The sequence below is a fragment of the Syngnathus leptorhynchus genome, chromosome 5, assembly GCF_054491065.1.
Source record: "Syngnathus leptorhynchus isolate UIUO chromosome 5, UIUO_Slep, whole genome shotgun sequence".
In the NCBI taxonomy this organism is placed as follows: domain Eukaryota; kingdom Metazoa; phylum Chordata; class Actinopteri; order Syngnathiformes; family Syngnathidae; genus Syngnathus; species Syngnathus leptorhynchus.
The window spans coordinates 13,325,576-13,340,626 of NC_141199.1; the positions used below are offsets into that span (position 1 = coordinate 13,325,576).

The following is a 15,051-nucleotide window of genomic DNA, read 5'->3' on the forward strand; positions in this document are numbered from 1 at the left end:
AAAGTACATGCATTATTTACTGCTGACAAATCCATTTATTTTCTACAGCACTCATCCTCATTAGGATCAGGGTGAGCTGGCGCCTTTCTCTGTTGACTTTGGTGAGGTACGCCCCGGACTGGTCGCCCGGACTGGTCGCCAGCCAATTGCAAAGCACGTATAGTACTTGTAGCCTAAAGTTCTGACTGAAATAATACGACGGTTAAACAAAACAAAAATAACATTTGAGACGGCCTTCAGTGTTGACTGTATTGCAGTCTTTAAGGGGCCAATTTACAAGATGGAAAAAAATCCATTCATCACATTGGTTGATATAGTCATTATGACTTGACAGTACGCCATAATGATCTGGACTCTGACCTCGTTTTGTGCCTCTAATTCAATTATTGAGAAATCACAGTGCCTTGAGGGAAAACAACAAATAAGTGACAGATGTCATCAATCGTGTGTTTTGACAAAGGCAACCCGATTTTCAAAACAATACTTTTTTTTTTTCAAACTGATTAAAAATCTTTTTTTTTTTCAAACTGATTTTAAAAAAAAAAAACTTTTTTCAAACTGATTAAAAAAAATAATTAAATGGTGTCTGTGCTCTCTGGTAGCAAATAGTCCAAGATCCCGTGGTTGGGAATCTAGAGGGGATGTTACAAAACGCATCTGTTTTCATAGTTATGGGGCCCAGAATAGCTCATCTATTTTCAATCATATTTCTACCTCTCTTTTATGATACATTTCAGTGTATTCATTCATCTGATCAAAGTCTTGTAGCGGCGTCATTGCCCTCCAGCGACCAAGCAGCTTTTTCTTTTCCTTATTTTCCCTTTTCTCCTCCGGGGACTGCTTTTGTCAGACCAAGAAATAATGTTTCCTTCCTCCTTTACCCGTAACTACGTCTATACAGTCAGTCTAAAAAAATATATATAAGAAAATAGTTACCATGCCAACCGTGTTCACGACATTGATCCGGTATTGTATCGGTGTGCATATGTGTAAGCGAGCGTACAAAGGCTGAAAAAAGGTTTAACAAGGCAAGTCAATGCTAATCACAGGAGGCTGCATAAACACTTGTTCAATATTACAAGACTGAAAGAACAGTGGGAATGAAAACACAGTTATTATTTTTTGACACTGTATTTCAAAGTGTTCATTTCTCCTGTGGCCGAGGGTATTTGAACTACAGCGTGTGCTCTCTTTTTGTTTGGTGTGTGTGTGTGTGTGGTCATTTCAAATGCTGCCATGATAGTCAATGTGAAATTAAGCACGTAGCTTAGGTTAATTGAAATAAAATCAAACAGATTTCTAACAAACTATATCACAACTCGCCATTTGGAAGCAAATTTGACCGATAATGTGTTTGGGTTTTGGTGCCGAGTGAGACCAAACTGATGAGCCGTCCTACCTTGGCAGCCATGACCATGGAAGAGCCTCCCCGGATGCCCAAAATGGGAATGTGAGTCTGGGCCGAGATGAAGTCCAGGATCTGAGCGATGGCCTCCTGGTCCGTGTCGTCGCCAAAAACCACGCCTTGCAAAGAGTTCCGGGACATTTGGGTACAGATCCGATTGATGATGCTCTTTGGATCGGTCTCGTTCATGGTGACCACCTCCACCTTTGGTGGGTAGGGGATGTACAGGAAGTCCTCTTTCTCAAGTCCCACCCCCAGGGCCACTTCACTAGAGTTCCCGACCAAGATGACGGCGATGCTGAGGGAGCTGATGAGTTTGGGGTTGATTGGGGGAAGAACCTGCGGCCCGGGGGAGTAATGAGGAGGGATGACAACGCCGCGCTGGGTGCTGCCTCCCCTCGGGCCACCCTGCCCTCCTGGAGCGCCTCCTGGTCCTGAACCTGGACCTCCCCCTCTGCCCCGAGCCCCGCAGACGGGCTGCAGGAGCGCTAAAAGTATAAGAAAGAGCAGGAGCAGCTGCGGCTGAGCATTTGGGTGACGTGATCTCTGTTTTAGGGTTACAACAGGAGGACGATGGGGGCAGGAGGCGGAGAGAAGGTGCGCTTCCCGAGGACAGGCGGGAGACGGGGGGAGGCTGACGAGCATTGTGGAGGAGTGTAAATGCCGTCCCTGCAGGAAGGAGACAAAAAAAGAATAGCTGTTATTAAGACCGTATCCAAACACACAGCGGGCTTCGGAAAAAACATTTAGCTCATCAAACGTAATAAAAAAAAGACACTGCTTTTAAAAAAAATCTGAACTGACTGAAGGCAATGATGTGCTTTGTGAATGACTGGTGACTACTAGTCCAGGATGCTCTTGCCCAAAGTCAGCTGGGTTACTAATAAGACACAAGGGGGCCTCTCTTTTACCAACTCCACCTATTTAATGTTTTGATTAACCTCCTCCACACACGTTTCCTCCTCTCAGTTGTTTCCTCCTCCAAGCCTGACTAAAGTGGAGCGCAGACCTATTATTTCCTATTATTACTATTATTTACAGCTCCTTATTAGCCACCACACAAAAAGCAGCACAGTGGAGCATCAAAGGAGACAGGGTGGTGGTGGTGGTGGGGGGTGTTCAAGAGACTAAACGTAAGTGGAGAGGGAGGTGACAGGCAGAGAGAAACGCTATTAGTCATAGCTTGTTGGGAACATAATGCTGAGTTTTTTTTCTTACAGCTCCAAGTGTGTTTGCATGCATAAATATGATTACAATATGGATGGGTATTAGACTAGATTGTCTTTATTGGCTATGGGCGAGTTTAGCTTGACACAGCTCATGAGCAGCGTCGCTGTTCTCACTTGTTGCCTGCTTTTTAGCAGCATTTCCCACTGCAGATGTTTTTCTGAACCTGTTTTTGGACCAACCCGATCTCCGACTATGCCTGTTCTCCCGATCTCTGCCGGCTGCTTGACCTGCTTTCTAAGTCCCTACCGCCTTGCTTAGCTGACATTGGAAATTGGATTTGGATTTGGGGGATTTTGGACTATTTGGGATGACCTTATACCCCCTGATTACTGGCTTTGGACCCAACTTGGAAGTTTGACTCTTATATCGAGAGTATAGGAGGTCTGATAACTACAGATGAGTCAATCTCAATGACAGATGCATATTGTAATTGTAAACTAGCTAAATTCTCCACGAAGACCCAAGCCAAGCGAGAGAAAGAAAAGGAGGAGGAGGAAGCGAGTGGGAGGAAGGCAGCAGAGAGCAGAGGAGAGAATAAATAGAGACATCCACAAAGAGAGATGGAGGTGGAAGAAGAAACGGCAAGAAGAAACCCTGAAGATGTATCGGGAAAGAGCTGCCGAGGGGCGACACAAAGCAGGCGAAAATTTGTCGAAAAGAGGACATGGAAAGCATGATGACGAAAAAAGAAGAACACAGGGTTAAAGGAGGACGCTCGGATTACTTCAATAAAAAAAAGTATATGATGGCAGCATGTGGGAAAAGGATGTGAATTCACAGAGCCAGGTCAAATGAAAGAAGCTATTCCAAAAAAAATACAAATAAATCAAAGACAAGATGACAAGAACACAGAGCGACAGTCACCCATTTGAATTGGTATGTGTAACAGTCGTGCTCTGTTGCCATAGTAACAATTCAAATGTGCTCGCCCAACACGGTGATGGACAGGAAGATTCAACTTGTGAGCCGCAACGCCTCGCATGTCCTCGCCCGATAAGGCGTTATTTTATTTCTTATTTTGGGTGGCACTTTGCCGGCGCAAATACAAAGCTGTCTATTAAGAATTGTACTGTACTACATTTCAGATCGAGATGAGCCAGCGCTCCGCCTTTTAGTGTAGCTCACATTAAAAATGAATCTCCAGAAAGAGCTACAGGCGCGATGGAGGCTGACATAGGTGCTGTTGGCCCATTTGGACTAATCAGTACCATACAACATCTCCACTGCCATAAAGGACGTCCTAATTAATACCTTTTAAATGGCGGGTGTCACAAGTGGATCATTTAACTCGCAGACATCCAACCCTGCGGCGAGTCGAGACCTCTCGCTTGATGAACGCTGACAGGATTTACGCGGCAATTAGAGTCACATATGGAGCAGCAGCATTCAAAAGTGAGCGGCAGATGCACAATAGCACAATCGTAGCAAAATGCGGTCAACTCAAAGCTTCTCATGGGCAAACTGATGCATGAGCACAGTATCAACGCTTCATGAAGAAGGTCAAGCGTCTGTCATTTGACATCTTAGCCCTCAGTTTGCACAATATGAAGAAATGGTACGTGCCACGGTACAGCCATGAGTTGTCTCACACCTAATGTTTACAAAAAAAAGAAACAGATCGAGGAAGTTTATCAAATGGCCCAAACCGCCAACGGAATGGGGAGGGAAGCTCTCTCCGTCGACCTGCCGATAAATATTTTGCGTGATCCATCAAGCTTTGGACTGTTCGTCTGAGTCAAATACTGCACGTTTGACATATTACCAACATGTATTGAGCAAAGGCACGTATTTTATAGATTAAAATGTTTTGGAAAACCATCCCCAAAAAATCTATACAGCTTAATTATGTGCAATAGCTCCTCCTTCTCACTATAGGTTGCTGGCATACAGTTAGAATAGCCACGACCAAATATTTTAGAACTGATTATTATATCAGTTATTTAATCAATTCATTGAAAAATTGGATAACATTTTGTTTTGCATTACAAACGCCCCCCCCCCCTTTAGTGTTCATTAACCAATTGATTATTTTGTATTGTTTACTGACAAATATAACTAAACTTGACTTTCCATTGTAAAAAACCAAATCTTTGGAAATGGATTTTAATTCAACAAAAAAGATCATTAGTCTGTTTTTCTGAAGATGAAAAGTGCATAAACTCCAGAAGAAGATTTTCAGACGGAACGCACCTCCAGATTCAAACGCACGTAGGCGCTCATAATCGGCCTCGACGATATCCCTCGAGATTTGAGGCGGTGGGCTGCGCATTACAGTACGGCGCGTGAAAGGCAATGCGGATAACACAAATTGACGGGCGTATCTATTTACATTAAGTGGGCAGTCAATTGCAGTTAAAGGCGGCACGTGTGTCATCTCAGCTTACTGACAACAGGCCAAATCATTTATATATAATAAATGATTTCAAGGAGCACTTTGAATAATGTCACATCTATGAAAAACCTTTCTAAACATCTCACAGGAGAGATTAGAAGGAGTCGACAGCATTTGGTATTTTCACATGGTGTCACAGCATGTCCCCCAATAATTCAGAAACGTTCATCAATGCCGTTTAACATTCTTAATAGGTCAATCGGCAGCCGTTGATCATGCCTATTATTATTCCACTAACAAGACACGTTGGTTTGTTTATTGTATCGCCCAAGAGGTCCTCATTATGTTGAAGTGCAGAAACACAGAAATAACAGGAATTAATAAAGGGCATAAAACATGGATTTGTTGATGCGTTATTTGGTTCAAATGTTGTTTTATTATCGTTATTATTTGACTCTCATTCACATTCACACACAGTTGAGAGAATATTTAGCCACCAAATCTTTCTATTTGTATTTAATTACATCTTAATAATTTGGATGGAAAAACTTTTTGTGTGCTGGCTCAAAAAGAAAAATACAAAATAAAAACGATCAAAGAAAAGATTTCATCAGTAGTATCCAAACTACAACAAAATCCCAGTGCCATGTTTTGTGAATGACACTGCGTGTCGCGCACGACTCGGCAGCGCTCAGTCAGGTAATGTGATGTCATGCGGCTGTAATGACTCCATCCCTGCATGAGGAATGGAAGTCAAGACATTTTCTATTTGCAGCCTCTGTAATTAATCAATTCAAAAAGTCAAAGTGACGGAACGTATGCCAAAACCTTGTGCAAAGTTGCCCACTTATGCAATAGACCATGACAACTAAATCACAGACTGGAAAGACAGGTTGTCACGAGTATTAAAAAAAACACTTTCTAATCGAGTTGTCAACTGGAGGAATAAAAAAAAATTGATGAATACAGTCAGAGCTTACAGTTGTAACGCCTCCAAACACAATTAGCGAACAGGCTTTTTGATTCTCTGAAAACGGACCTCATATATCACACAAAACACAGCCATCGTGCGAGACGCCATCTGAGTGAACATTCAGTCCGCAACCCTTTTTTGTTTTGCTTTAACTGTGACTGTTTTGTGACGATAGCCGCTCTTTTATTTCCTCCGGCCGGCCGGCCGGCGGCTCTGTTTTGAAATCAGCAAATAAATTGTGTTTGCAATATTTAAATATTTTATCACCTGCTCTTACAAATGGACTACTAACACATTAATTGGTACGAGGCTATTATGTATAACAATGACTGCAATGATTTAATACACAGCTACAAAAAAAGGACCATAAACACTCAAATGTTGTGAACTAAACTGGTCTGGTCTGAGTCGTGAAACTTTAGGGCTAAAAATGAATCCCCATCACACTCTATGTTCAACCGATACTTAACATACAGGTGGTGTTCAAAATGAGCCATTATGGCGTTAGCAACAGTTAGCATCTTGTCGACAAGCCAGAAAAAGGGGGGAACATTACTTCACTGACAAAGTTCTTATGATTATGTGCACTTTTGCCAGGTCAAGAATCCTCTCTTGGCTAATGAGACACACTCCACATCTCCAATGCTGCCTCGGCTCTTTAAATAACACAATCTGCTCTCTTCGGCTCAGGCAAATAGACGAGACGAGGCAGTGCGGATACACACGCTCGCTCACATAGATAGCGCTAGCGGCGTGATAACGAAACACACACACGTTAAGGGATGGGGGAAAGGTTGAGGGCCCATCTATTCCCTGGGGTCTTCATTACTTCATTGAAGTCATTTATTCCACCGAGCTTATAGTATATCTGCTGCTCTGGAATTAAGTTAGCAATTGAGAGACGTTTCCCTCGACGGAAACGAGGGCCGCTTGACCCTCGGAGGGTCCCGGCCATCATCGTTTCGAAGCTAAACAATATGCTGCCCACTTCTGCTGTATGTTTAATATGTCAAGAGAGCCCTTGTTGGTTTCTAGTCAGCTATCTGAACAAATATTTTTTTTCAGTTATTCTGCATGAGATATGAAAAATACAAAATACACAATCAGAAGCAGTAACGCTGTCTTGGCCCATTAAAATTTGGTGGCCGGCTCAGGTCGGAGCAGCTGTGTTCTGAATGATGTTTGGCTGAAGAGATGGACAGATTTTTATTCAGAGAGACGTCACACGTACTGTGGGACACATCTTGTTCTTTGGGACGTGTCGTTGGGGAGAACGCCCAGGAACTTCAATATATTCAAAATGTGCTGCTGCGGTTAAATTGATGCTAATTATTTCCGGGGCTGTCCCTCAGGACAAGGTCTTCACACGAAACTAGCATTGAGCCATTTTTCAATTATTCTTGTATGTATCTGTTGTATATAATTCATTGTTGATTAGTCATGTTGGATTGGTGTAAAGTTTTTTTTTCAGGCTTATAAAAATAGTTACACAATAACACAAAATAAAACCGAACACCGCGGAAGACTCATCCAAGCCACCATCGACTGTTGATGAACCAAATCTCACATTTCTAATGGCATTGTATCGACTGAGTGCCCATTAGGATGGAAAGAGGAGCAGAAAAAGTACGGAAGAGGTTCTCTATCAAATTGTCATTTTTCCGTTAGTGTACTCATTAGTTCACTGTAATGGGACCTGGTTCCATTAAAAACGCTTGCTTGCCTCCATCTCGTCAAAGGATGCTCACTCATAATCAGTCTTGAGAGTGGTGAGATAAATTCCATGTTCTCACCTAACAAAAGGGAAAGAATATGTGATGCCATATGATATATATTTTTTTGCTAACTTTTGATCAGTTTGACTTGACATCACATAGCCCCACCTTCCATGCTTGCTACTTGCCCCCTTGAAGAGAGCACTGCTCACTTTTAGCCTTCCTCCTGACCAGTGAACCCCTGTGCCCTGCATCTTCAAGACGCCCGGGAACTCGCTAACAACCGCCGCTCTTTCCTTTTGCAGCTGTGTCACTCCTGCAAGGAAAGAGCCGTGCCAGTCTGCAGCTTTCTGCTTTTTGAAAATCCCCGATGCGACAACCTACAGTTGCCAATGTGTTTCTAAGAAGGACATATTAACAGGAACAGGTGGTGGCACAGATACAGCTGTTCATTTGCATTAGCTTAGCTAAAGAAAATATCGGCACGTAGATGCTGACTGTTAGCTTACGTGCCTGCGGAAGTGCCAATTGTTTACATTCAATTATTGGAGACTGATTTGAATACATAATGAGTAATTCCTGTAGTTTGACACTCCTCACAACTGAGACTAGTTTGAACAGTTTGAAGCTTCTTAAAAAAAAAAAAAATACTAATTACGTCTGACACTTGTGAGTGAAGTGAATTGAAGTGAGCTCCAGCAGCGTCCAACAGGTCAAACAATTGTTGACTGGCATTCTTCGCTAGCTCCCCATTAAAGGTCAGCTATTGATTGCAATTCAGCCAATTACTTTCAGAAGCTTCCAATCAGATCATGTTCCTCCATCTTCGATTCCCACGAGGGAGACGCGTCCGCAGAGTTCGACGCTTTCTTGTGAATCCTCATATCTATTTTCTGTTCAGCGTTTGGAGGACCGTGCCATCCAATATCGCTTGGGTCTTGTTCCGCTCTCACCCAACAGCTCCCTTTTTCATCTTCGCACTTCAACCCTTTGCTCAGCTCACGCTTCTCATCTTTCTCTTTTGTTCCATCTGTGTGGAAAAGCGTCAAAGGAGCGTTAAAAGACGCGGCATGCAAAGTGGCAGTTCTTGATGGAATTTGTGATCGTGTTATTCGTTGTCACTCACAACCAGGACGCCAAAAAAAAAAAGGCTGTAGCGTCTGGGAAAGAGAGAGAGCGCAACGGAACGAGAAAAAAAAAATCACTTGTGTTGCACACATTGCAGATCTGTGGTGCAGATCTGGGGAGGCGAGCGGCGTTTGAGCAGCACGCCAAGGAGCGCAGCAGCGTGGGTAGAGGCGGCATCGCAGCATCGGGCCCCCTCCTCTCTATTCTTAGCTCTTCCTCCTCCTATCACAGTCACACATGACGAGGTGTAGGGAGGTAGAATAAAAAATAAAAAAAAGATATAGAATAGGATTCATACTCGCCGATCCATTTTCAGTTTCCAAGTTGGTTATTTATGTTGCTCCTGCTACTAATGACAATGAATAGAATTGAAAATTGTGCTGCTTTAAAGCTCTGGGGTCACCCAGGTTTTTCATCATCACCTGTAATCCTTCCACGACTTCATCAACATTTGTAAAGCCGTACTTTGTGACTCATGCGCGGCCAACATCTTGTTGCCCTCAACTGTTGCCACACCGCACACAGTCGGAACACTCAAGTGAGGGGGGGGGGGGGGGGGGGGTGAGGGGTGTCGTTGCCCAGCTCCCGTAATCCCTTCAATCTTCAATACGCAAAGTGAAAAGATGCAACATCACAGCTCGGCAATGTCAGGGCCTCCTTGTCGCTAACGCTCTCAAAGTGAGAGCGATGCCTGTGCACAGAGCTGTCGGCATCCAGTTCACACATCCTTGAGAAGGGAGCTTGTCCTCCAAACAGAGTTCAAAGTCAGTACGCTGCAATATCAGAGGAAATATCAATAACGATATGTGGCCTATGTACTTCTCCCAACATATTGTAAGTTTTAAAGAAGATACGCCATTTGGATCCGCTCTTCCAGTTTTTGCTCCAAGAAGATAAAAAAGATGGGCAAAGAACAGAATCCGCACAAGGCAGCAGGCCAAAGAGAAATCTCGGCGCCGGTCCTCTAGACGGGATTTGACATGTTCTCCATTTCATACACAAGGAAAAGAAGCTGCGAAGGTTACACGCTCTTTGAGCTTTCCGACAAATCGCTCGTTTACGTCCACCGAGTGTCTTAACTGCTAGCAAAATAATATTCCATTGGCAGAAAATCATCAGTAAATTATTGTTTATGATTTTTTTTCTAAATTATAAGAAATTGAGAAGGGATGTGATTTCTAATGACGTAATAATTCAGAGGTCAATGTAGTTTCTTTCTCTAAAAAAAATAACAGGAACTTGGGTCAGTTGTCTTCATAGTGTTTGCTTCTTTTTTTGAGTTTCTTGGTGATACAATATTCCTTTTTTTTTTTGCCTGCCGTGTTTTACATCTTCATGCATATTCTTCCATACAATTCTCACCATTATCCTGCCACTTTTAAAATGTTCCTTTCATCCATCTGAGTCACTATGAAAAAAAAAAAAACTATCATCTCATACCATCACGCTTGCTGCCTTTGTACAATCGCTATTGTCTAGACCCGTTTTCCCAGTGTGAAGCCGCGTGCTTATTGAAGTCAGAACCTTGTTATCGCTTAGCTCAATAGTGGAAACGACTAGAAACAGAAAGACTAAATTCAAATAACATATCAAGGGAGGCTGCCACATGAACTGAAATACAGTTAGTCAATAAGTGCTTCACTTAAATGCTTTGTGTTGTGTATCAATTGGTAAAGAGTCGCAATATTTATTTTTACTTGAAGGAAGCATCTACAGTCAGTTATTTGATATCAGTAGTGCTGGACAGTCAAATTTAAACTAGTAGTGATGGGACTGTTTTATTTGCCTCAGAAGGGCCAACTAATTTGCTCAAACCAGCTTTAACATTTTGACTCAAATGACACAATAGTACTTTGGCCTACCTTGAACATTGCCAGCCCGGATCTCCTCACTGCTCTTCACAACTGGCATGATGGAGTGAGCTGGGATTCGATTCCTCCTCTCATAGCCTCGGATGAAGGGTGGGTGGGCAACAGGAAGTCACACACGGGAAGACTGATGGATGGGGTGAGAGCTTTTTCTGTCAAGTGTGAGCTGCCAGTGAGTTTGTAGCTTCAATAAGTGATGTCAACTTTTGGAATGGTAACCAAAACAGTCAACCTCAACTTGGTGGGAATTTTAACTTGCTGCTAAACGTGAATTACAAGGAGGTAAAAGATGTGGGCCGAGGGTGATGGAACATCATGGCGAGATGTTGCTTCATTGGCATTTTTTTTTTTCTTCTCTCGCCTGCTCCGGCGCTGGTGACAGCTCTGCCAGGTCTCCTCCCAGAAGTCTGTGCGAAACACGGTTGCCGTGGAGATGAGAAGGCGATGAGAAGCAGTGTAACCTATGTATTTATATATACTCCTCTTCTTTTCTTCGGTTCTTTTTCCTCATGGACTTTCTATGCCTCGGTTGACTTCGGTTTGTAGCCAGCCGCGTTTTAGCGCTTTATCGGCTCAAGACTCACACTCGTCTTCTTCGGTCTGAATGAGAGAAGAAGGAGGAGAGTTACAAAATGAATTGTTGGTGAAAGGATGAATATACTTCAATAGTCAATGTCAACATGCTGGAGCTTGTTTTTGCTGTTTTGTGGATCTATTTGAGGACAAATAACACTAACAATTATTTAGTTTTATGTGTTCACAAACCAATCAATCAAATTAGCATATAAAAAGTTTATTTCTCTGGTCAATTTAAAAATTGAAACATATAGTACGATATCATTTCATTTAACACATTGGAATATATTTTATAAAAGGCGAACGCTAATTTGTATTTTTAAGATGAGTATTATATAAATAGCAGGTTTGTATTTTTAAGATGAAGATTTTACATTTTTTGGGGGATAATTGAATTTGGGGTTTACAGAAAGAAATATGTGGAATTTCACTGTGCGTAGTGGGTCAACTAATATGAGTTCCACTTTTAAAATTCAACTAAAATTACATTTTAAAATTGATGAAAAAAGACAGTGAAACCTCAAAATACAGTTGAACCAGAGTTTGCATGAAATTTTATCTCACAAAGCACATGCAAAAGCCACACAGGAAGACAAGACTCAAGATTTCAACCCCAAACCTGAAAAGGTGCAAGTTTCCACCAGGTACATGGAAGTACAGATTTTTCTATTCCCAAATCAATGATGAATTACCTTTTACGATTGCATGAGTTTTTCACTTTTACGCGTATCTTGTTTTGAGTCTCAAGAAAGCTCGGGTTGATTGAGAGTTGAGAATCCAGGTACACACTGGACTTGCCAGCAGTCTGGCCAGGTATTTACAATGCACGTGTCTCACTGTTTCTAGGAGCGGTGTCATGCAATATAAAGTTTTGCACAGTTACAGGCAAGTATATTACCTCTGAATCTATTTTTTTTCACGAAACATGAGTAATTTTGGTGGCAAGTTACGGAAGTAACTTATTCACTTAAACCACCACTAATGCGCTTGAAGGTGCGTTCAAAGCCCGCTCTTAAAGTAGGACATCTCAGAATTACATTAAAAAAAGATGCAAAACAGCAATGACTAATACTCGAGCATATTGCAGAAAGAACTACAGACATTTTATTAATTATTTGATGCGCCAAAATCTTAACAGTGGCATGTCAACTCAAGTTGCAGGGACAGCTTTTCTGGTATGGCTGCTCACATTATGACGTCATACAGTGAGGATCCGGTCGTTTCCTTGGATCGGCGGGGGTGGTACTTAGAGAGCTTTGACTGTACTTTAAGATTTAGTTCAACGTTGAATTTAACTCGAAGTCCAAACCCAACATTTTGTGACATCTCAGCTCAGAGAGCGTGTGAAGTCCTTCGAAAGGTTGTGATAGTTGACAAGGCGGGAAAAAGTGATGATAACCATAGAACCAGAAATGGAACTTCAGAAAGTGTCCCATTGTTTAGTTTAGTGTGAACAACACAATCCATTAAACATCAATTCCATACACAAATGTCATTTGAAATTCTCGAGTCCTAACGTTAATAGTATAACACAAAACACTACACGTCGGATCTCAGATCTCATCCAAGCTACTTTAACTTCTGCAGATTCTAAATGAAAACATAGAAGTCTACTGTTTCAAACGAATGTAGCAATATTACAAATTTCCACCAAAATGCACCGTGACGAGCAAACGCAAACAAACTCAATTGCATAATCGAGATTACACACGCTTGCACAATGCGCCGCACTTAAAACGACCGAGTCAACTTATGTAAGCCAACGGAGCCACTTGGACCGCATTTAAGTACTTTGAGCTGCTTTCTGCCATCAATTAGAAAAGGTCAAGGAGTGAAGATTTCCTCTTTGGCTCAAATCCTCATCAGAATGTACTGCTACTGCTGCATCTAATACACCTCAATGAAGCGGCATACATACATATAGATAAGAGATGGATAAAGATCAAAAGCCAGGGTCTAGAAACAACCAATTAGTCACAGCGGGGTGAAAGAGAGGAGCTGCTGACTGAGGAAAGTTCATGCACAATACAGTTCCATGCAGATCAGTCCTACTGGCTCATGCTCACTACTCACCCAATTAAATCTTTTCTGCCACACATAATGTACAGAGCACAGTCGAGATGTTTTACAGGACAACGCAGTTGAGACGCAAAGGCAGAGCAAAAAAAAAAAAAAGAGCAGCCCCTTTTGCCTTCATAAATGTATCGTATACACAGACAAAAAAGGTGACGATGTTTTTTACCCAAAGTTCAAAAGGGGACGCAACCATAAAAGGTGTAAGAGCTATAAAAATAAAAATGAGGGAGAGTGGCAGTGTTGGGATCGTTTAGTCATGTCTGTTATTGCGACATGTTTATTATAATCTGTCTATCAGTCTGTCTCACTCTGTTATGGGGAAGTAAATGGAAAATCATGAGGCTTTTGGAACATTCACATCATAAAAATATTGTTTCATTTCCTGATTCATATATTTGGATAGTTAGAAAGGGTGAGCTTGGAAAAATGTACGGGAGGGTGCAGGAAGAATAAATATGACATCTGGAATTCATGGCCAAAATATAAATAAACAATTCAAAGCATGTTGACTTGATTTAAAGAGCAATGTATAAATTAAAAATAAATTAGTAGTCAAAATTATGTTGAAAGAGTTTCACCTCATATTCCAAGACAAAGCTTTTTGTTTCCCAAACTTTTCACCTCAAAACAGAATTACAAGTGTTGTCCAATCCCACCATCCAAATTTATGCCGCAACATTAAGAATACACAACAAAGCGAATTGATTACAACAAATAGGAATCAACCAAGAAACATAGCTGTCAATCGTCGACCGGTTTAAAAAATAATAATAATAAAATTGCGACCAATTTTGGACCCCGAGTTTGACTTTGGGCAACTGTGGTTGAGTGCATGTGCGTGATATTATTGATGTGTGTTTTATGCATACGTAAAGCACACACAAATACACACAGACAGACAGATAGACAGACACTAAACGATAGTTAACCTACCTAGAGTAACATCTAAGAATCCCGCAAGTATGGTGCAAAGTAAATGGGTGTGGAGAGGGACCAAAAGAGAAGAAAAAAAAAAAAGGGTAGGTAAAGTCATTCACGGAGTTGATTTCATTTTTTTTTTCTTTTCTTTAGAAGTAAAATTGATCCAAATTTATAAGAGATGAGATAAATAGAAAGGAGATGGAATGACAGGAGAGTGTCAAAGAGGAAAAGAAATGATGGCAAGCAAAAGTCCACTTTGGTCAGTCATAAACAGAAAAAATTGTACACCAGGTAGATGGAGAAATAGATGAGGAGGCAGATAATGGACAGAGAGACTATGTGAAAAGAAGAAGCACCTCCCAGCACTGCGATGAGGAAGAGGAAAAATATAAAACGAAAGAAAAAATGGAATACTCCAAAGCCTTCCGTGTTTGCTCTTTTTAGTGAGGCAAAGAGTGGGGGGCTTTCGGTTCGACCCTTTCCCCCCCCCACTCTCTCTCTGAGCGTCTCCCCCTCTTACGTTCCTCCTCAAAGAAAGATGCAAGCTTCCCTATGGATGAGCGTTAAGCCTCCGCCTGCGCAGATGTTGGACATGGCACTCTCAATAAAGTGTGGAGGCGAGAGCACCATTGGTTGGTGTGAGGCGCAACGCTCAACTCAAAAGTGTGCTCACTTGCTCTCCTCCAAAGAGAGAGATGGTGAGGGGGAGAGGGAGAGCTCTGTAGAGGTGGGGTCCCTTGTAGGATGCTCAATGAGAAGCTCCAAAAAAGGATGCTGCAACAATTGGGAGGGAAGAGAGCCTTGCATTCTGGGAGCAATGGCTCCCT

The 15,051-nt window shown here is 42.0% G+C and overlaps 1 protein-coding gene across 1 annotated transcript in view; it reads right to left on the reverse strand.

Annotated features, from left to right (window-relative positions):
* The window catches only part of grin2bb (glutamate receptor, ionotropic, N-methyl D-aspartate 2B, genome duplicate b), a 47,804-nt gene extending 35,618 nt beyond the window's left edge, over positions 1–12,186 (reverse strand). Inside the window, exons 1-3 of the mRNA XM_085911547.1 lie at positions 11,920–12,186; positions 10,646–11,251; positions 1,400–2,074 (exon numbers count right to left, since the gene is read on the reverse strand). Of these exons, the coding sequence (XP_085767673.1) occupies positions 1,400–2,074; positions 10,646–10,654 (684 nt within the window). The 5' untranslated portion in view covers positions 10,655–11,251; positions 11,920–12,186. The remainder of the gene's footprint in view (positions 1–1,399; positions 2,075–10,645; positions 11,252–11,919) is intronic.
* Between the last annotated feature and the right edge of the window lie 2,865 nt (positions 12,187–15,051).